Raw genomic sequence first — 22,048 nt, 5'->3', positions numbered from 1 at the left:
ATATCCCCCCATATTGCCAAAATTGCCTCTGTATGAGGGATTTGATTTGAATTGCCCCTCAAATTCAAGCTGAAAGTTTCTTGGCGAGTTTTGTAATTATTGCTTTTGGCTCTGTCTACATCAGGAGTGGCCAAACCCTGGCCCGGGAGCCATTTGCAGCCCTCAGGTACCCCTAATCTGGCCCACAGGGAGCCCTCCGTCTACAATGAGCCTTTGACCCTCCAGAGACTGCTGGAGCCTGCACTGACCTGATGCAACTACTCTCAGTGCAAGGGCCGACTGTTTGACCTCTCGGGCGAACTGAGGGCTCCTTCCTTTTTCACATCTGTGAAGCAGCAGCGGCAACAAAGGTTGGTCTTGCTTTGCGCAAGGTCTTTTATAGAACTTGAGCTATCATGAGATCATTCATTCATATAAGTGCCAACTCTAATATATTCATTTCTGTTAATTTATCAAAATTTTAAATGTAAATTAATTCTTTTTTCCCGGCCCCCAACGCAGTGTCAGAGAGATGATGTGGCCCTCCTGCCAAAAAGTTTGGACACCCCTGGTCTGCATGAATGCTAGTTCTCAACATCCCTTCTCTCTGTTCAGGCATTTCTTCTCCCACATACAATAGTCCTGCCTCCTCCATTGATGATGCGCTGTTTTAGCATCACTGCAGGGGTGGGGCTAAGCACTGCTAATACACTTGCCCCTATGAAGCCCCTCATGTGTTCTCTCGCTACAGAAAAGGAGGCCTTTAAAGATATGTTCTCTCCCAACTTTCTGACATATTGAGATGTTACCAAAAAACGGAACCCAGAGCAGGCCTGTGCAGATGGGGTATGCACATGCAGTTCTTGATCCAAGGAGTTCTGTGGATGCTTCTTTGGGGAACAATTTTAGCACACTGACAAAAGTAAAAATTACTTTTTGTCTCTAACGTTGGGATCATCAAAGGCAGGTCAGTCACCTGTTCTAGTAGTGTCCCAGAGTTAATGCCTACTTTCATAAGGCTGCCATTTATTCTTAAAAATAAACATTATGACAGTAGCAACTTTCATACCCCCACACTGACCATAGTGGATGTCCAGTCATCGCCAGTAAGCAATGATGATAAGCATCAACAAGCAGTTTCAGTGATGTGGTAGACAGTAAATGCTTCCTTTCCACTCTAACATTTTGTAGGTTTGTGATAAGGAAGGATGTGCGGAAGACTTGGACCGCCCTTGCTCTGTCTCTGAAGTCATGTCCACTGGGATGGAGCGGGAGGGAAAGAGGTCAGGAAGAAAGGATCAGAATTCTCTAGTCTTCTGCTTCCTTCGCCCATCAGACTTGACAGGCCTATAGTTAGTTTTTTATTCACAGGCTTCCATAATTCACACTTTGTGTTTTTTTTTCTCCTGTGATGCAGAATTCATGATGCAAAATTATTTGCAATGTTTTCCACAGGCTTGTGCTGGGCCTTAAGCTTGTTTCACACATCACACCTGACCTCACTGAAAGTCTTTACTCATTACGAACCTAACCAAAGGCCTTGGGATATGTCTGCTACCAAAACACTCTTTGTAATGTCAGCTGTCCACAGATGGCAGAGTTAATGTGAGGGCAGCATTTTTGAACTTCTTTCCTTTCAAGTACAGTTGCAGCCATTCTGCAAGTCAAACCCTTGCTAACTGGGCCAAGAGGCAAGTTGTGTCCTCTTATATTTAGCAAGGGGAGAACAAATGTCTCTTTTCATCTCAGCATGGCGTCTTTTCCAGTGGCTGTTGCTGGTATCTCTTCTGCTTTTTCTTTTTTAAAGATTGTGAATCCTTTGGAGACAGGGAACTATTTAGTGATTTATTTTAGTTTACATGGTAAAACTATTTGTATAAACCAGAGACTGTGAGAAGAAGAATAACATCCTTCCAGGAAAAAAAAAAACCCACTCATCTCTGGGCTGGACAGACAATGTACACCCACCCCCAATCCAGGCCATCCCTACATACAGCCAAAGGCTTCAAAACTCTGCCTTTGGGCTGGATCCAGTGCACCAGGATTAGTCTTTTGGATGTGGTGTGGGCAAAACCACACTGCAGCCTCCTGTTTTCACCGTTGATCTTTGCACAAACTCATGCTGGGCAGTCACTTCCCCTCAGAAATCGGGGTGCAGAATCATATGGTGAGACAGGCAGCAGAAGCGGAAGTGGATGCCCAGCATGAATTTGTGCAAAGATAGGCAGTGAACACGGGAGAATGCAGCACAGAATGGTAAGGCTTCACCCACGCAACGCCTGAAAGCTAATCCTGGCACATGTCACGGGCCAATTTGGAGACTGCTGTGCTAGAACATCCACACTGCATGTATCCACTTCAGTGATATATTGCAGCATATGTGCCAGAACCCACCAAGTTCCACCCAGGTTCTACTGCTAACTTGCCAGATTCTATTCAGGCTTTACCCCTGAAGTGCCACATTCTGCCCAGGAGGCCAGTATTTTTCCAATCAAAAGTTGGAAACCTAATTATTGAACAGAGCTGTCAGATTTCCTGGCAAAAGAAGCAAAGTTTGCAATCTAATGAATTTTTCACAGTAGAGCAGAGGTAAATGCATCTAGGGAGGTAGATGCTGGTATGTTAGGGAGCAAAATCCATTATTCTGGAGGAGGCATTCAGAGTGAGGAGGGCTCCTGATGCCTGGTAAATCACAGGCAGAGCTGGATGGACCTGGAAGGGAGGGTGAATGTTAAACCTCTCAGGTCAAGGAAGAAATAGCCTTCTCCCGTGCTTCTGGCCTCTCTTTCTGAAATTGCACTCATTTTCCTGAGGAACCTGAGAAGGTGGCCAAATTAAACTTCCAAGTCAAATCCTGAGACTTAGTAACCTTACTCCTGTTCAAATAAGAAACCTATTTATTAATAATGTTGTTGTTAAGAATATTTATAGTCCTCTTTTAAACAGCAGTCGGTCACAAAGCAAATCGCAAATGGAAAATAATTCCATAAATTCATTTATGTAAATTTATGTAAATTTATTCAAAGTTTAAATGTGAATTAATTATTTTTTTCCCTGGCCCCCAACATGGTGTCAGAGAAATTATGTGGCCCTCCTGCCAGAACGTTTGGACACCCCTGAAATATATGATCCCCTCATGGAAATATTCCAGTGGCCAGCTGAGCCTGTATCCATAGAGCACTGCAATAAAAGTAGGAAAAGATGCCATAGGCATAGGATGTGGAGTATGTTGTTTTTCTGAAAATGATGCCATCCCTTCTTCAGGGGTGTCTGCTGCAAAGATGGCGAACCTATTTCACAGTGTTTCTCAGGAAAAGGATCAGATTACATTAGATGTACTCTTGTGCTACTGCCATTTGTTCCATTGGGGCATATGCCGGAGAACTTTAGTCGCAGACTGCTGTAAATCAGTATCACTGTTGCTCTTCACATGGGGAACCAAACCTGTGGTTATATTGGAATCCAATTTCACGTCTGTGAAATCCAAGAAGTTCTTCACTACACTGAATGCACCCTGTTACCTGTTTTCCCTCTTGTGATTCAGAAGCCGAGCTCTGAGAATTCTGTCATTTTTTCCAGATTCTAATATTCTGTGTTCCAAATTAAGAAGCTGAGTGGCATGGGTGGAGGGAGGGCGGTTGGTAAAATATGTTACTGCATACAAAGGTGTCTTGAGTTTTGAGGGAGTTTCCTGCTTTTTGCTTTTTGCTTTTTTTTTAAGAAATGCTCTTTCTCCTCTCTCACCAATTTAGTCAAGTGTCAGAATCAGAAGACAGGCAAAGCTTAGTTATAAGTATAATTAGCAAAAAACAAACAAGGGACTCTACTTACAGTGTCCCTGTTGTTTATGTGACCTTTACACTCCCTACTCTGGTTGACTTGCAATTTTCCTTAGCACTGGTGTGGAAGCATTGAGAAATGTGCTATAAAGAAGCAGTACTGTATTACTGCAAAGAAATGTTGGCTTGTGTCTCTGGTATTGGGAGGCTGTAGAAATTATATGTCCTCTTGTTGTTGGTTAACTGAGAATCTTGTGCATTAGCCTTGGCTCTCTTGCTGAAGAGAGCTCTAAGTAGAATTTGATAGATACTAGACTTTCATAAGGCTAACTTCTGCTTTGTTCAGTTTCATCTCCTCTGATCAGTGGCTGCATATGTGTGCAAGGAGTAGTTTGAATATTGAACATTGCCTTTCCCCTTGGTCTGTGAGAACAGCTGTCAAGTTGGGTAACAAGTAAGCAAAGCTTAGCATGTGGGGTTTATGTCATACTTCATTTCTCACTAGAGAGTACAGCAGGATTTTATTAGCTTTGTTACTCTTCGTTTCCTTGGCTGACCTAAAGTGTGCTGGGATGATCCAGTGATTAAATTTTTTGGTCCATGATGGTAACAATGTGTTTGAGATAGAATGAAATCAGTTTGTTTTCATGGTAGATGAGGAGAAGGAAGAGCTGGATGTAGGTTTTAGGATTACTATTCATAATTTCCTTTCACATGTTCTGATGTTGAAGCAACAACAGTAAGTTCCTGGAAGTGTCTTATGTAGAAGAAAACCATTGACCCATATGTATTTCAAATTAAAAACTTTTGTCCACACAAATTCTGTTTGTGAAACCGATTAGTTTGATCTGAGAAACATTTGTCATTGATTAATTCAAGAAGCTGTGATTTCCACTGGTTTAGAATCCCTTATGGACTTTTGCATAACTTCATAATTAGCCTGTATTGAAGAACAGCTGTAGATGACTCAGATCTCCATGGATGAGATTCCAGTAAAATCAGTCATCTAGTGAGTGGTTGAAGTGGTTGAATCCATCTAGTGTAGGAGTGTAAGTTTTAGTCATCCAAATTAGCAAGGAATACTAATTGTAACAAACTGCAGCATAAATTTTTAAGAATTTAAAATTGCAACATATAGTTTAAAGAATTACCATTCTGGAATTCTATAACATTTCCATTACACTTGTTTTATATTGTATTATCAATTGTATGATAATTTTATTCTGACCTTTATGAAATTTTGTTTTAGTCATCTTGAGTGGGGAGGAAAAGCAGGATATATTTTTAAATAGAGTTTTCAGTCTCGAACCAGTTCAGGAATTGTGCTTGACACCTAATTTATCAGGGTCAAATTCAATGTTATGTGAAGTGCATAACTAGATCCAGTACAGGTCCAACCTTGTTATACACAAATTCTTTATACATGGATTTGACTCAACACGAATGGCCACTACAAATGAGAAGAAATGTGCTGATCCCTGGAGAAGGGGAAAAATGCACCCCTTTAAAATCACAGTTTACAAAACTGCTTTTTACTGCTGTAGAGAGAGTCATGCAAGTGATTGCAGGTATAACCTGATTATCCACAGATTTTTCTATCTCAACGTGATGAGAAGTACCCTTTAATTAATTAAAGGAAAACAGTTCTTTAACAATAGTCTCATTAATGCAAGAGAGGGCAGTTGATAACAATCCATCAATCAGTCTCTCTCCAGCTTCACTCCTCCCTTCCCCCTGAGCATGTGAAATAAGGCTTAATGGCAGCGATTATCACCTCCTCCATTCTTTCCCCCTCGATGCAGCTCCTGGGATTGCTGTCTCCTAGTGAAGCCTAAGCGCCTGGAGAGAGACTGATTGCCTCTGTGTGCATTTCAAAAGGTCAGCAGGGCTGTTTTTAAATCAAAGGGACTTTGCTTTTTAAATTGATTTGCTTTAGTGTGTTTTTTGCCATCCACGTGAATCCTAGGAATGGAACCCTCGCAAATAATGAGACTCACAGCCCAATCCTGAGCTGCCCACAGCGCCCAGGCTCGGCAGCACCAAGAAAGGCTGCCGCCGAATCCTGCGCTTCCCGTGCTACTGGGGACATTCGTCCCCTTCCCCTGAGTAAGGTAAGCAGCCCCGCAATGGGGCTACTCACTTAGGGAAAGGTGCTTGTGTAAGGCGCGGAGCCCTGCATAAGTGCCTTGGATCCTGCGGAGTACAGATCCGCAGACCCTCCTGCCTCCCTCACCTGATATGCCTCCTACCCACCCCCTGGCACCTGGGAGAGCTCCACCCACTCTCCACCTCCCACTGGCCTCCCCCCTCCCCGGAACGCCTCCTCCCTGCCCCCGTCCACACCCCCGCCTCCCGTTCCACAGCTCAGCGGTCCAGGACACCGCTGAGCCACAGAAGCTGGGCGACCACCCCGTGCTAGCCCAGCACTGGCCGGCACTGGGGTAGCACCGGCGGGAGCCCAGCGGTGAACCCCGCAATCATGCCTTATGGCACGTTTGCGACTGTACTCTGCGGCATGGCTCTGTGCCGCCGACCACAGGATTGGAGGGACAATCCTCCAATTGATTGTGGCTCCAATTGATTGAGGAATTGTGGCTTTAATATTTACCCTATTGTGCCTTCCTCCATATGCTAATTGAAATAGAACAAAATCATCTACTGGCATTTAAAGGAAGTTTGTTTTCTGTTTTCCAGTAGCATGCTGGGGGAGGGGCCTGAACTTCAGAACAGAACCAAGGTGGGGGTAAAGTCCCAAATCCCTCCCCACCCCTCCACCATGGTTCTTCACTATGAGGTCCTAGCAGTTGCAACTGCTATTTTAAAAGAAACATGCCCGTTGCCTCACTATACATTTCACAGACTTGGTTGTTTGCCCTCTTTTGTAGCCTTCTGTCCTGGAAAAGAATTTAAATGTCCTCCTTTTCCCTGTGAGAGAGTCTCTGCAGGCAGTGCATAGCCTTCCTGTAACTAATAAATCATATGTATATAATTTATGTATATTTATTTATTTTTCTCATGTATATTAATTTAAGAATAAGTAATATAATGTTTTGATTAACCACATGAAATCAATATCCAACTGTTTTTAGCTTTTATTTTGTCATGTCCAAATTTTTGTTGGATGTCCTACATTTTGGATGGCCTTGTCCTTTTTTGTGCTTATGACATCTGGTCACCCTGTCACGGGGACTTCATTGTTCATTAAATTTGAACAATGACTGTTCATTTAAAAAAAAAAAAATCCCTGCACATAGAAAACTGGAAGAAGGCTAGGCTAGAATGCTTCCATTTGATGTGCTACTTTTTAGATGGATTTTTTTGGTATGAAAGAACATTCAGTGAACCTTTCTCCCCACCCTTTGCAGTATGAAATACTGTAGTTGACAGATACTGGTTTACCTTCTCAGTGAGAAATGGATAATAGACATAAGAGAAGTGTATGGTGTGGATAGAAAAACCTTGTCATTTTAGCACTATGCGCATAGTGAATATGCAGAGAATGAATGTATTGGGGGGCAGTAGTATGGTTGACAAGCATATCCTCAACTGATGCGCAGTACTTGACTATCTGTTAGGTCTTTGCATGTATACAGATGCAAAGGTACAAATACTCATGGTTAAGGATCTTGCTTTTTGCATGGTCTCTGACTGCATGTATATACTTGAGTAGGGACCATACAGATGGTTGAACTAACTTGCTGTGATACTCCTGCTTCTAGTTGCATACATCCCATAGACTTCCCTGGGGCAGATGCCCCAGGAGCTGGCTGCTAGGACCCCACGGAAACCTCTCAGAGACTCCCAATGGGGGCAGAAACTGTGCTTCCAATTTGCCGGAAGCACAGTTTATTGCGTTGGGGAACCTCAGAGAGGCTTTGAGGTTCCTCGACGCTATAAACTGTGCTTCTGGCAAAAACTGTGCTTCCTCCTGCTTCTCTGAAGCGGGAGGAGGTCGTGCGAGACTCCGTGAGCCTCTGGTGAGTAGGGGGGTGGACTTCTGTGCTGGGGGCATCAATAGCCCGTGGGGGACGCCATCTCGGAGCTTTGCCCCGGGCGTGGGGCTGCTGAGGTCCGCGGCTCCCTGCTTCTTCCCTCTGCTATGTATTCATTCTAAATGCATTTGTCATGTGACTAGTGCTGTAGTGTGGGTGCTCTATGTAGAAGGTTTTACTTCAAAGCTTTCATTTCCAGTAATTTTTCCTCATAAATTCTTAGGCCCCACTCATGCAAATAATACAGATGTTATTTGTAAGCATTTTAAATTCCAGTCTCCATGCAGAGAGCATTATTCCCAGTCCTCACCACTGGCAACTTCTTCTAGCATGATGGAATGCTTATCCATCAGTTTTCATAATATGTGTTTTCTTTGTTCTGGTTGGACTAGATGGACCTACCATACTCCTAAACAAGCAGCACCAAGCACCCTTCTTTGCACGGTTGTCAGCTGGCTAGTTCTCATTCTCTTTGACCAGGTCAGAAGTTCCCAAATTTTTTAGCACCAAGACCCAGTTTTTTAAAATGACACTTCATTGGGTGTCATTTTTAAAAAGGAAATCTAGAGCTTAATAATATTTTATTTTATTTATAAGTAATAATAACCAGAAAAAGATGCTCAAATATTTATATCCTTATAACACAAGCTTGCAACCTGCAGGAGCTTTGCAGGTAATTAGCAGCTACAGTTTCTGATTTTGGAATAGTCTCAGTGCTTAAGGCAATTAGTTATCTAATACTGCGGTTTTCAAACTCTCAGGGAGTTTGAGGACCGCAGTAAGTCCTTGAAGGAGACGGGAGGGAGGCAGCAGGGACGGGGGGTGTGTGGAAGGCAGCAACGCAATCCCCAGGATCACATTGCTAAGGGGGGCTGCAGGGACTGGCATGTACTCACCAGTCCCTGCAGCAGCCTGTCACGGGTGCAGGGAGCTCTGTGCAAGCTTCTGCAGGGCTCCCCAGCCTTCTAAAATTGAAAGTGGAGTGTGATTGCACCGCTTTCACTTTTGGAACGTTGGGGGGCCCTGCAGAGGCTTTTGAATCCTTGGAATTGCATCGCTGCCTTCCCCCCACTCCGTCCCCTTAAGGGGGCAGAGGCCAGGGCTGTCAGGCTGGGGTGTCGCGATGCCCCAGTTTGAATAGCTCTGATGTAATCTTTCCATCACCCTTGGTGACCCACCAAAAATCAGGCCACGACCCACCAGTGGATCCCAACCCACAGTTTGGGAAACAGTTGGTCCATCTTCAACTATTTAAACTGAAATCCTGGGCCTGGATTTTAGCTGAAATTTTTTTAGCTAAGCCTGAATTTTAAACTAAGCTTTGTGGTGTAAAGAGCCTATGTGAGCCTGTCCTTTGGTTTCAACAGACTGGTAGACTCTCGCTTGTCAGTGTTATTTTGATAATGTTAGTTTACTGTTACAATAAATATTAAAGTGTTTTAAGTACAGAATCGTTTCCTCTACTAAACAATCCAAGTACATCCTTTATAGATTAGCAAATAATCCAAGGAGAAAGGTATGTCGATTGATAGGAGAAAGGAGCTGCGTGAAGGTGAACTTGGCAGTGAGTGATGAGTGGAGTGGAGGCAGGGAGGAATGACTTACCTGCACTGAAAATTATTTTCCTTTGAACTCTCTCCATTCTCAAGTAATCTTCCTTGAAGGGTGCAATCCAGAGGCGCCCTTGGGCCAGTGCAAGTCCGGGAGGGTTGCAAATGTGCCATAAGGCACAAGACTGACGTGCAGCGCAGTCAGCTGCACAAGGCTCTGGGATGAGTGGGGAGGAGGCAGGAGGAGAGGGCAGGTGGTGGGTGGCCCCGTGGACAGGCGGGCAGGGAGCAGGAGGCGGGGCTGGAACCCGGCAGTTATGCCAGATCCCAACCCCCATTCCCGGGAAGTTTCCCCTTACCTCTGATTGAGCCACTTTGGGCCACTGTTCCAGTGCAGGAAAGGATTGCGCCCTTAGTCTTCTAAACCAGCATTAAACCAGCATTTGAAACTAAAATTCATCTTTGATTTCATTAACTGATTTAGCCATGGCTTGTAAACCAATTATGCATAGCTCTGGATTTAAATGAGGTGCAGAGTTGTGATTTAAACTGTTTAAACGGATGTGAACAAAGAAGTAAAGGCCGAGGGAGGTGTGAGGACTTTGGCTCAGGTCACATTCATGACAGAATAAACCTTGGTTTATTTCTTCATCAAACTGAAGACCATTATGTTCATGTGGTTTATATTTGTGTTCAATGTTGTGTTTTAATGCCTCAATTTTTAAATTTGATTTTTTGCATATATTGTTGGCAGCCCTGGTGATCCCTTCAAGTGGGATCGAAGGTCATGATATCAATGTTTTAAATAGATACGTTTTCACATTATGGAAAACATGCCAAATTGTTGTTAACAGAACATTACACTATGTATGGCACAAGCTTATAATCTGATGCATCATCAACTGCACATTGTTTTTCAAATAGCTACTTTCAAATAGTACTTCCTACTCTCATGTGCATTTTCAAATTTGACCATTACAGACCTCATAATTCATAGAAATATCTGAGAATGTTTAATATTGGGAGGCAGTAGTGTAAGTTTAGTGACAGACATTGTAAACAGTTGAAAGATATACAAGTGGCCCTCCATATTCGTGGGTTCAAATTTGAATACCCATGGGTTCTGAATCTAGATGGGGCCGTCTGTAACCCTGTGAACCCAACCGGAGAGCTTCAGAAGGGTCTGGAGGCCCTTCTGAGGGCCGGATTCTCAGAAGGCCTTGTAAGGCAGAAGACTGAAAAGCATGACTTTTTGGTCATATATTTTTTGGCCACGGTTTTTTTGGCCAAAAACCAAAAGTCGTGGTTTTCGGCCCTCTGAAGACCTGATCAGGGCATAGCACAGCACCCTGAAATCAGTGGATTCCAACATCCACGCATTTCAGTATCTGTGGGGGTTCTAGGAACATAATGCCCTGTGGATAGTGATGGCAGCCCTGTATTGTTGAAACATATTGAGTTAGTGTCGTAAAGTGCTATGATTGAACTTGTGTTTGTGTGTGGGGGTGGGTGACTTTAAAAGATTTAAATTTCTTCCCTCTAAGGTAAAATTTCTCATGCTTTCCTAAATGATAGCTGGAGCACCTGGCTAACTGCCAGTTATCACCATATATGGGTCTGAAGTTCTAAAGGCCCCCCTCCCCACACACACACCAGCAGCATATACAAGGGCAGAACAAATTGTGCTCAGGGCTCTCACTTTCTGCAAGCCAGTAAGAGGTGTTACTCAACAAGCTCTCACTCTGAGAGGCCAACCAGAGTGTTAGTCTCCTGGGTCAATACCGTAGGCTTCCCTTCCTTCTCGTTAGTTCTGGCTCTCATCCCTGGATGTCACCAGACTGTTATCCCCCTTGCTTTTTGTATTACCTTTTTGTTCTCCTTCTCTATCGTTAATAAAATCCTTGCTGAACTTTGTGTTTGTGAGTGTCCTTTCGGATCCTCCTGCCAAGCCAACATACAAAGAGTCCAGTACATGAACCATCCAGTTTGGGCTTCTTGGCCCAGATTTACATGCTCTTCACAGAAGCAAAACTCTGAATACAATAGCTTCTTCAAGATATTTATTCCAGTTTGCCTGTTGCCAAGAGATTATTGGTGCTGTAACATCAAGATCAAATTTAGAAGTGGTAGATTTCTTGTGGTACTTATCAGTTGTGTGGAGAAGAGATAGCTGATGCTCTGTTCTTTGAAATGAGTACAGATAGTGATCTCTTGGTCATGGACCGATAGAAATCTAGTTTTAAAAAATTGAACAAATTTGGAGCTAAGAATTACCGTCATGGTTAAATGCAATCTCCAGCTATGTTTACCTGTGAATATCAGAAGCTGGAGACCAAGAATGGAGAAGGGCTGTTGCCTTCATGTCCTACTTCTTGGAGGCTTCTGATTGGCCACTATTGAAAACAAATGTGTTTGACTCCTTGGTCTGATCCAATCTTGCTTTTCTTGTGTTCTTAACTTGGAACTTGATCTGAGAAAGACAGACTTGGCTGGAAATGGGTCTGAAGGTTTAGGTTTGGGGTACTGCTTTCCCCTCTCCAGTGCCGTATTGACTAACTCAGAACTTGTGCCAAATTAGGGCACAATCCTAACCTGCAAGCCAAGAGGTTTGTGCTGTATCCAGCGCAGGATAGGGACCCAAAGCGGCTCAGCCAGAGGTAAAGGGAAACTTTTCTCCTTACCCCTGGGTAAGGCGCCCTGGCCCCAATGGGTCTCCTTGGACTTGCGCCACCTCCTGAGGTGGCAAAAGTCTGAGGAGAGCGGAGTGGCTCGAACTCCCCAGGAAGTCCATAACTGCTGGATCCCAGCCCTGCCTTCCGCTCCCCACCCGCCCGCCCCCGGGGCCGCCCACCGCCCGCACCCCTGCCCAGGAACACCCATCTCCTGCCTCCTCCCCGCCCACCCCAGAGGCTTGTTTTGGCCTAGCCAGGCCAATGCAAGCTTCGCCGAGGAAGCTGGCACAATGGCTTGTTTCAGCCTCTGCAGGCCGGCGCACCTGGGTGCGCTGGTGTGGCTTACTCTCGAGGAGGCGCAAGCATGCTTTACAGCACATTTGCGATACTCCTGGGCCAGCACAAGGGACTTGCGCCAGCCCAAGTAGTTCTCAAGGTTGCGCCCTTAAACTGTTTCAGTTAAGATTTGACCTCAACAATTACTCGTGTCCTATAGTGCTAAAGTTCTAACTATGTCAGATTTCTCTGTGAAAATTGGACCTTGTCTATTTTCCTTTTCCCCAAACAGATATTAGAAATATTCAAGGCCATGAAACAAAGCAATTTTGCATATTTAGGACAGCTGGAGTGAAATACTTCCCTACCCTATTGATTTCAGTGGAATGGGGGGGGGCCACTTTGACTGGATTATGCCCTTTGTATTGGCTTCCTGATCAAATTATACAGTTGGACCTTGGTATCCATGGGGGATCTGTTCCTGGACACCCACAGATACTGAAATCCGCGGATAATTAAATCTGCGAGTTGTGGTCCAATAGGGTCTCTGGACGTGACCATAATCTTATTCCGGTCGTGTCTGGAGCCGCTCTGAGGACTGCAGAGGCATCCGGTCCAGCCTTCAACTGTGGGATTGGACCTGTGGTGAGTTAAATTCCGAATCAATTGATTAGGAAGTTGGGCCTGTATAGAGGAAACTAAAATGCAATCCTTAGAGCGCAATTAGAGTTATTATGTTATATCTTAGAGCACAATCCTGAGATCGCACTGGGCCAGTGTAAGTCCCTTATGCCAGCCTGGAAGTGTCATAAGCATGCCTTCATTTGAGGCACTGGAGGCTGGTGCAAGGCATTTGAGGCATGGGAGGCTGGTGCAAGGGCTCGCGCCAGCCTCCCTGCACTGGAGCAAGCCATGATGGAAATGAGTTTGCATTGGCTGTGTGCCACTGGCACGGGGGTTTGGGGAGGGCAGAGGCAGAGTGTTTGGGGGGTGTTCTGGGGTGAGGGGAGGGAGGGTGGACCAGTGGGCGGGCCGGGTCCAGGAGTGGGGTGGCATTGGCCTCTGGCACTTAGGTCAGATCTTAACCCCATTCCCGAGCAGTCCAGTCTAACTTCCGGCTGCACGATTCTGCACCAGCAATTTAGCAATTTAGCTCGTGCAGATTTGAGTAGCCCCACTGCATTGGCTAGGGCAGTGCTCGCGGTATGAGGAGGAACATCCCCTTGCCCTGACCTGCACCACAGTCACCTCCAACCCTTCGCTGGATACAGTACAGACCAGACAGCCTGCCTGTTTCAGTGCAAGTTAGGATTGGGCTGTTAGTTGCTAATTATAACTTAGGCCCCTATTCCACATCTAGACTATTTTTATTTATTTATTTAATTTATTGATTTATTAATTTATTAATTTCATTTTTATGCCACCCTTCCTCCAAAGAGCTCAGGGCGGTGTGCATGGCTGCTCCCCTCCTTTTTTTCTTTGAATTTTAGTCATGAATTTTAGTCATATTCTCTATTTCCAGCATCTTAAAAAGATATAATGTTGATCATCTACAAATGTTTTAACATCGTTTCAATATTTATGTTGCTTCTTCACTAATTTATGTGCACCGAATCAGTATTTTTTCTTTAATGCCATACTGCATTTGGCAGCGCAATCTTACTTAAACAGATTAATTCAGGAGTCCAGCAGATGGCAGCAAAACTGAGATCTTGAAAAACCACCTAGTTACCAAGATAAATGATATACTGGAGGCGTGAAAGGGCTTATTTATTCAGTCTATAGTATTGATCTCTCCCTTCCACATAATGGCCCAGACTGGCGAAATAATATTGTCCAAGCTGGCCTTTTGTTGTACCCTTCCTCCTCCTGCAGCAAAACCTTTCCCGTTTTTGTGCTGAATGTGCTCTAACCTCATTCCCTTCAACATCTTGTTAATTTTGCAAGATATATGCTAAAACTGACTGTTTATATTCCATCTGATTTTCTTCAGTAAACTAAATGCACATATATCAAAGTTTATGGGTAGGGCAGCCCAGTCCTAACCTGTGCTGCCATAAACAAGCCATTTGGCCTATGCTGTATCCAGTGCTAGTTGGGAGCCAACTGGAGATCTCCTTGAGGTAAGGGGATTTTTTTTCCTTACCCCAATTAATGCCCCAGACAGCCCTTCGGGGCTACTTGGATCTACACCAGCTATTTAGCTAGTGGAAGTCCAAGAAGCCCTGTGTAGGGCTGCCTGGCCTGGGAAGGAGGATATGATTCATTAGGGGAGGCCTCCGCCAATCCTATCCTTTCCAGGCCAGATCAGCCCCATTCTGCCCTCCCCCCCAAAATGCCTCCTTCCTGCTCTCTTCCCCGTGTCCTTGCACCACTTATAGAATCATAGAATCATAGAGTTGGCAGGGACCTAATAGGTCATCTAGTCCAGCCCCCTCCCTTCTTGTGCCTGTGGCCAGGGGCTCCAAGTGTGGCACTGAGAAGGTGGTGCAGGCCACTCTGCTGGTGCTGCTTACTCACACAGTGTCTCAATGTATCTTACAGCATGTTTGCTACACCTTCAATCAGTGCAATAGCTGATGCACTGGCCAAAAGCACAGTTAGGATTCAGGGATGTGCAGTGAGGGGGCGGCGGTTGAGGCAGAACTGCCCCATAGTAGTCCATGGAAAAGCTGCCCCACCCGCTTCCACCTGAGAAAGTGGGTGTAAGGAGAGCCTCCTCAGATGTAAGGAGAGCCTTCTTGGGAGCGAACAGGCGGGGCAGCTGCAGTGCTTTTCCACGGACAACGAAGGGGCAGTTCTGCCTCACCTGCTGACCCTGCACCACTCGTCCTGTTAGGATTGTGCTCTCATTTTGCTTATTAACTTTTTTTGCTTTCTGTTTTTTAAAGAGGTGACTGCAATTCTTGGAGATATCTGTATGAAAGTAACGTTTCTCCAAGAAATGAAATGGAATGTGACAAAAGTGCTGTTCTAAACACAGCATCAGCCTTGGTCTTTTCATAGGAGCATACAGAAAAAAGCTGCCCCTCCATGACTCAAGCACCAGCTGAACATTTCCTCACAGCTGGCATGATATCTAAGGGATAGCAATAGGGATAAGTCTTGGGCTGATTCTTGCCCAGTATTTCATGTTGGTAGAAAGCCTTTTGCTTTGTGCCATATGGACTCTGACCTGACCTGTAGCAGTCTCTCCCTGTGAAACACCACATCCATCACCGTGCACATCTGAGTTTATTGGCACTGTAGCAATGCATGTGTTTGTGTAATATATTCCTTCACTCCATTCTTGGATCTTAGCAGAAGAACTTGCCCATCCCCCTCACTCAAAACTTTGTTCTTTTGAGGGAATGGCATTACATGAGTTACAGCTGCATATGCATTCTCCTTCAAAGGAGAAAACTGCTTTCATTGCCATATTTGTATAATTAAAGACCCAGCCGATGAAGTGTGTTTGCCATGCCTGCAAATCCTTTCAAACATTTACTCAGCTTATGTAGAAATAAGACAGTGTGCAAAAATTGTCCCTAAACCCAGTGCAAGGAATTGGGAGAGAGCATTCCAAATACCATTTAAGAAAAGCAAGGAGGATCATGATGGGAAAGCAGTAAAGATATGAGTTTTCAATAAATAACAGAAGAGGAAAAAACCAAAGGGATAGTTGTTAGAAGAGCATTCCAGATACACTAAACAGCAAATAAAAAAGTTGAGAAATAGCACATGAGGGATTCGATTTTAAAAGAATAGTAATAGCTGAAAGGTTAAAGGGCAGAGGAGGAATAAGAAGGGAAAACACAGAAATATCAAAGTCAGGGGCCAAGGAAATGCTTAAAAATAAGAAAAGAAAATTAACATGTAGTCTGAATACTGGATCGGCAGCCCAAGCCTGAGCTCCTGTGGCGCATGGCTGAGGCGGCACCAAAAACTGCTGCATCCTGCACGCCAACAGCAGTCACGGGTGACACCTCGGGAGAAGGGGACTTTCATCTCCTTCTCCCGGGTAAGAACATAAGAAGAGCCCCGCTGGATCAGGCCAAGGGCCCATCTAGTCCAGCTTCCTGTATCTCACAGTGGCCCTGTTGTGATATTTCTCCCAGGCCTATAGTGAATTTACAGGTTGGCTAGTGCAAGGCTAGGCCCAGATGTCTTGGCCTGCATACACACAGTGTAGCCCTGGGCATAGCAGGGAAGATGCAACACCCTGCAATACTCTGTCACAAAACCATGAGTCATACTGTCACCAGATCATACCAGATCATACCCTGCTTCCCATTGGCCAGTGCCTGTATATATTCCAGCTTGTGCAAGCTGTCGTGTGGGAGATGTTATGTGGAGTGTCTGTGGGAAGCTACATCAGTGGAGTTGGTGACTGGAGATTGAGGAAAGTGCTGTCTTGCTGCTTGCTTGCTGTGCTGCCTTTGCACTGTAAATATTGTATATAACTTCAAGTAAAGGACATCTGGTGGTGGAGCACTGCCGTGTCTGTTCCTCATTATTTTCCGGGAGCATCTGCCTGACCTTGAGTCTCTGGAGCTGCGGTGTCGGCTGTGTACTCAACAGGCCCACCAAATGCCCCAGGGAGCACACAAGACAACAGACACAACCTGCGTCCCGGTGCCCTCCCCAGCATCTGGCAACCAGAGGCAGCCTGCCTCTAAAACCAAGAGCACATACCTACTATGACTTGTAACCCGTAATGAACTTCTCCTCCAGAAATTTGTCCAATCCCCTCTTAAAGGCATCCAGGCAAGATACCAGGGAAGTATGCCAGGGTAAGGGAAGATGCCAGGGCAAGGGACGTAGCCCCGCAATGGGGCTACTCGATTCACCAAAAGGTTGGCAGTGAAATAAGAGCATTCATGTCAGGCGCCGAGCCCCACAGAGATGTGCAGAATCCAGTGGAGTGGAGCTCCATTGTTCCCACCTCCCTCCCTCCCCTCTCTCCGCCTCCCGCCCACCCTCTCCCGCCTCCTGCCTCCCTGTCACCCTCTCGCTGCCTCCCTCCCCGCCCTCTGCCCACCTCCCCTCTTCCTGAAACGCCTCCACACCGCCTCCCCCCGCCCCGTTTTCCTCGGCTCGGCGGTCCGTGCACTAGCCCAGCACCAGCCAGGCTTTTCTAGGTTGAAAAGCCTTCCTATGAATTTCTGTTCTTGCAAGGCAGGAGGCAGAAAGCTTTAAATACTGGTTTCCTCTCCTCTAAAAATGGATCACATGAAAACTATAGTGAAAGTAAATCAATAATAACTTGAGGATTCCCATGGCAGGAACAGAAAATGAAAAAGAGCTAATAGGACATCTATTGAATCTGAAAGGCCCAATCCTATTCCCTATGGCTGGTGGTGTAACTAACATTGTATTGACAAGGCTACTTTACAGCAGTTGCAAAGCTGCTGTTAAATCCAGCCTCTAGCGGTGTGCATTCAGTCCCACTACCCAGGACGCTGAAGCGGCCTCCCTCATGCTGCCTGATGGTTGAATATTTGCCAGCCCCAGAAAAGCTAGCACAGGGGGTTGGAAAGGGCGAGGAAGGGGTCGATCTAACTGACCAGGGAAAAAGGAGAGTATTTCTAACAACCGTTTTGTTTCTTTTCAGATCTAAAAATTAGGTAACCCATCCATCAAAGAAAATGAGGAAACATCGACATTTACTTTTAGTGGCAACCTTTTGTCTTGTACTCTCAGGCTGCTATGTAGCTGATGCTCAGCAAGCACCTGGTAAGTTTCTTTCATTTTTAGGAAATTTAATATTTTCAGAATCCAGGATGTGACCTGAGCATATTCTTGAATAAAGGTATATTGGGCCCTAACAAATATTTTTTAACAATCTGTTGTATCAATTGCAGCTTTATGTTCTTCAGCCTATGTTGTATGAGCATTTTAGTTGCTTGCAGTGAAAGCCCAGCCAGTGCTTGTGTGGCAGATGAGCCATCCCCAAAATGCCACATTTCTCCCCTCTGCTCCCTCCAAACTTAAACAAAATCTTATGTGCAAGTGAGCACCGAAGCCCGCTCTCCTTCCAGGTGGCTAAAGAGGGAGCCAAGCCAACTCAAGTCACCCTTCCCTTCAGCTGCAGCTCCCTGAGTTCCTCGTACTCTCCACTCTTCTGGGTCATTTCAAACATGACCCAGGCAGAATGAGGTAGATGTACCCAAGACAGCTAAAGTTGAAGGGAAGTGGAAGGAAGGGCTCTGCTTCTCAATCTCCTAGTCCACTCGGCTGCTTTCTTCAGCAGCTGGGGGACAGAGATATGGAAAGATGGAGGTGAGCACAGCAGGGCTTTCTGCCTTTCTTCCTCTAGCAGGGCTAGAGGGGGTCAAAGCTACCTGGTTCCTCTTCCCACTCACTTTGAATGAGTGGAAAGGGAATTGGAATGTGGACTGGGGTGACTCTGTCGGTCACAGGCCAGAAGGGTCAATGGGAAGATGCAGTGTGTGGGCCCTTTCCTCATGTTGTTACCCCCTGAACTCAATATAAAACCTGTGCTCTGTCTGATTTATTTACCTGAAAGCTGTATAGCCCACCTGTCCCTTTCTCAACAACCTGTTGCTCATCAGTGGGTCTGCCCTGATGCAGTGGCATGTAAGAGCATTTCTTGGAAACAGGTTTTGATCATGGAGCATAACCATTTTGGTATAACCTCTTTTTCTTCATACATTGTCTCTACTCAATAGTACAAGTAGCATGTCTTCTGCTAAACAGATATAACACAAGAAATATGGATGTTGTTGTCCATTCAAGGTGTTTTCCGCTTTTGCCACTCATTTTAATCCTTACGATGCAAATGGGTAAATGGTCTTTTTAAATGAATGTACAAAAATTAGTTTGTGTTTCAGTTGTTTAAGAGGGGGGCAGGGGATATAGGGCCTCAGGTCACATGCCTTGAGGGGGTGCCAACTTACACGGCAGGTCCTGAAGCAGAGTTGAAGCCGTAGAAGGCCTCCTGGAGGCCTTAAAAAGGCACTTCTGGCCTCCCCACACCCCAGACTACCTCCTGGATGGGATGGGGTTTTTTAAAAATTAGCTTTTGTTTATGGGTGGTGCTAAAAATTTTGTGCTCCCAGGTGCCAGATGCCTTAGCTACGCCACTGCTGGCTTGTCTTTTTTTCTTTTGGTGTTAGAAGGAGGTGATTCTTTTTGTTTACTGGGGGGTTGTTGTACATTGTCCCTTGCACTAAGTCTTAATATGGCCATCATAAACATTTGCAGTGATCATCAGTGTGCAGTGCCAATGTCATGTTCCAGTTACTTCAGCCAGCATTATGTTTTGCAACATTGCTGAATGTAACATTTGTAATAGGCTGTCCTCAAGTATGAGTTGTTTGTCAGTTCAACAAGTTTTAACATCAAGGGCATTAATCATGCATATGATGTAAGAACATAAGAACAGCCCTGCTGGACCAGGCCATAGGGCCATCTAGTCCAGCTTCTTGTATCTCACAGAGGCCCACCAAATGCCCCAGGGAGCACACAAGACAATAAGAGACCTGCATCCTGGTGCCATTCCTTGCATCTGGCATTCTGAGATAACCCACTTCAAAAATCAGGAGGTTGTACATACACATCATGGCTTGTAACCCATGGTGGATTTTTCTTCCAGAAATTTGTCCAATTCCCTTTTAAAGGCATCTAGGCCAGATGCCATCACCGCATCCTGTGGCAAGGAGTTCCACAGTAATTACATGCTGAGTAAAGAATATTTTCTTTTGTCTGTCCTAACTCTCCCAACACTCAGTTTTAGCAAATGTCCCCTGGTTCTGGTGTAATGTGAGAGGGAAAAGAGCATCTTTCTATTCACTCTATCCATCCCCTGCATAATTTTGTATGTCTCAATCATGTCCCCTCTCAGGTGCCTTTTTTATAGACTGAAGAGCCACAAACGCTGTAGCCTTTCTTCTTAAGGAAGATGCCCCAGCCCAGTAATCATTTAGTTGCTCTTTTTTGCACCTTTTCCATTTCCACAATATCCTTTTTGAGATGTGGTGACCTGAACTGGACACAATACTCCAAGTGTGGCCTTACCATCGATTTGTACAATGGCATCATAATATTGGCTATCTTATTTTCAACACCTTTTCTAATGATCCCATGCATTGAATTAGCCTTCTTCAACGCCGCCGCACATTGGGTCAACACTTTCTTTGATCTTTGTCCACCAGCAGCCCCAGATCTCTTTCCTGATCTGTCACAGACAGCTCAGAACCCATTCTCCCAGTTTGGAGAGATCCTTCTGGAACTCCTTACAATTTCTTCTGATTTTCACCATTTGGAAAAGTTTGGTGGTGTTTGTAATCTTGGCCACTTCGCTCTCAACCCTGTCTCCAGGTCATTTATGAACAGGTTGAAAAGCACCGGTCCCAGGACAGAACCTTGGGTCACATCGCTTTTCATCTCTCTCCATTGTGAAAACTGTTCATTGACACCCACTCTCTGTTTCCTGGTCCTCAACTAGTTCCTAATCCATGAGAGAACTTTGCCTCTAATTCTGTGACTGTGGAGTTTCCTCAGCAGCCTTTGGTGAGGGACTGTGTCAAATGCCTTCTGAAAATCCAGATATATAATATCTACAGGTTCTCCTGCATCCACATGCCTATTGACCTTTTCAAAGAATTCTAAAAGGTTTATCACAATTCTTCCTCAGCAAGGCATGTGGATGCCATCTGGACCTGGTGACTTATTGATCTTTAATTTGTCAATTAGGTCTGAAACATATTTTCTTTTAACCTCTATCCGACTTAATTCCTTGGTCAGGAGTGGCCGTTCGGACAGAGGTATCTGCCTGAGGTCTTCTGCCATGAAGACAGATGCAAAGAACTCATTTAATTTCTCTGCCATCTCCAAGACTCCTTTTATGTCCCCTTTCCCTCTCTCACCATCCAGAGGACCAACCGCTTCTCTGATGGGTTTCCTAATTTGAAAGGAATAGTTTGAAGAAACTTTATTATTCCTCTTAATGTTTCTGGCCATGTGTTCCACATAGTCTTTCTTGGCCTCCTGTATTAAGAAGAGTTCTTATGTTTATTTTGCCACAGTTTATGTTCCTTTTTTATTCTCCTCATTAGGGCAAGGTTTCCATTTATGGAAGGAAGCTTCCTTGCCCTTTATAGCCTCTCTAACTTTGCTCGTTAGCCATGAGGGCACCCTCCTAAACTTAGTCAAGCCCTAAGTGTATGCGGTATACACTTCCACTGGGCCTCTATTACCATTGTTTTAAACAGCCTCCATGCAGTCTGGAGAGACTGGACTCTTTATACATTCCCTTTCAACTTCCTTCTGACTAGCCTCCTCATTTGAGGTAAGTCCGCCCTAAGGAAGTCAAGGGCTTTTGTGTCACATTTGCTTGGTGCTCTTCCCCCGATGAGCATTTCAAAAGGATCACAGCATGGTCACTGTTCCCTAACGGCTCAGTAATGTTTACATCTCTAACCAAGTTCTGAGTACCATGTAGCTTCAGTTCTTATAAATGCCAATAATAAAGTCAACAGCCAGATGGTTAAAGCTGCCCATGCATTCTTCAGTGAACTATTGAGTCACAATACATTGTGAGCATGCTTTGTAGTCCATGAGAACATTGGGGGAAAAGCTGAATTTATAATGTATTCACAGAAAATGTTTGCAGAAATCTCCATAGCCAGTGTAATCACACCAAACATACTTTGAATTTACCAGCCCAATTCTAACTAAATTTCCTCTTGGCAATGCAGTGGTGCCAGCACAGGTTACGCTGCATCCTGTGAGGGGGCTTTGGCTGCTGGAGATGTCCTCAGGATAAGGGGACATTTGTCCCCTTGCCCCAGGATAAA

General features: G+C 45.0%; 1 protein-coding gene across 1 annotated transcript in view; it reads left to right on the top strand.

Annotated features, from left to right (window-relative positions):
* Positions 1-22,048, top strand: part of COL6A3 (collagen type VI alpha 3 chain) — a 119,024-nt gene that overhangs the window by 6,256 nt on the left and 90,720 nt on the right. The window contains exon 2 of the mRNA XM_066630984.1: positions 17,842-17,963. Within this exon, the coding sequence (XP_066487081.1) occupies positions 17,876-17,963 (88 nt within the window). The 5' untranslated portion in view covers positions 17,842-17,875. The remainder of the gene's footprint in view (positions 1-17,841; positions 17,964-22,048) is intronic.

Source organism: Tiliqua scincoides, chromosome 1, assembly GCF_035046505.1.
Source record: "Tiliqua scincoides isolate rTilSci1 chromosome 1, rTilSci1.hap2, whole genome shotgun sequence".
NCBI lineage: Eukaryota > Metazoa > Chordata > Lepidosauria > Squamata > Scincidae > Tiliqua > Tiliqua scincoides.
The sequence above is the reverse complement of the archived record's forward strand: the minus strand, read 5'-3'. Positions and strand labels throughout refer to the sequence as shown.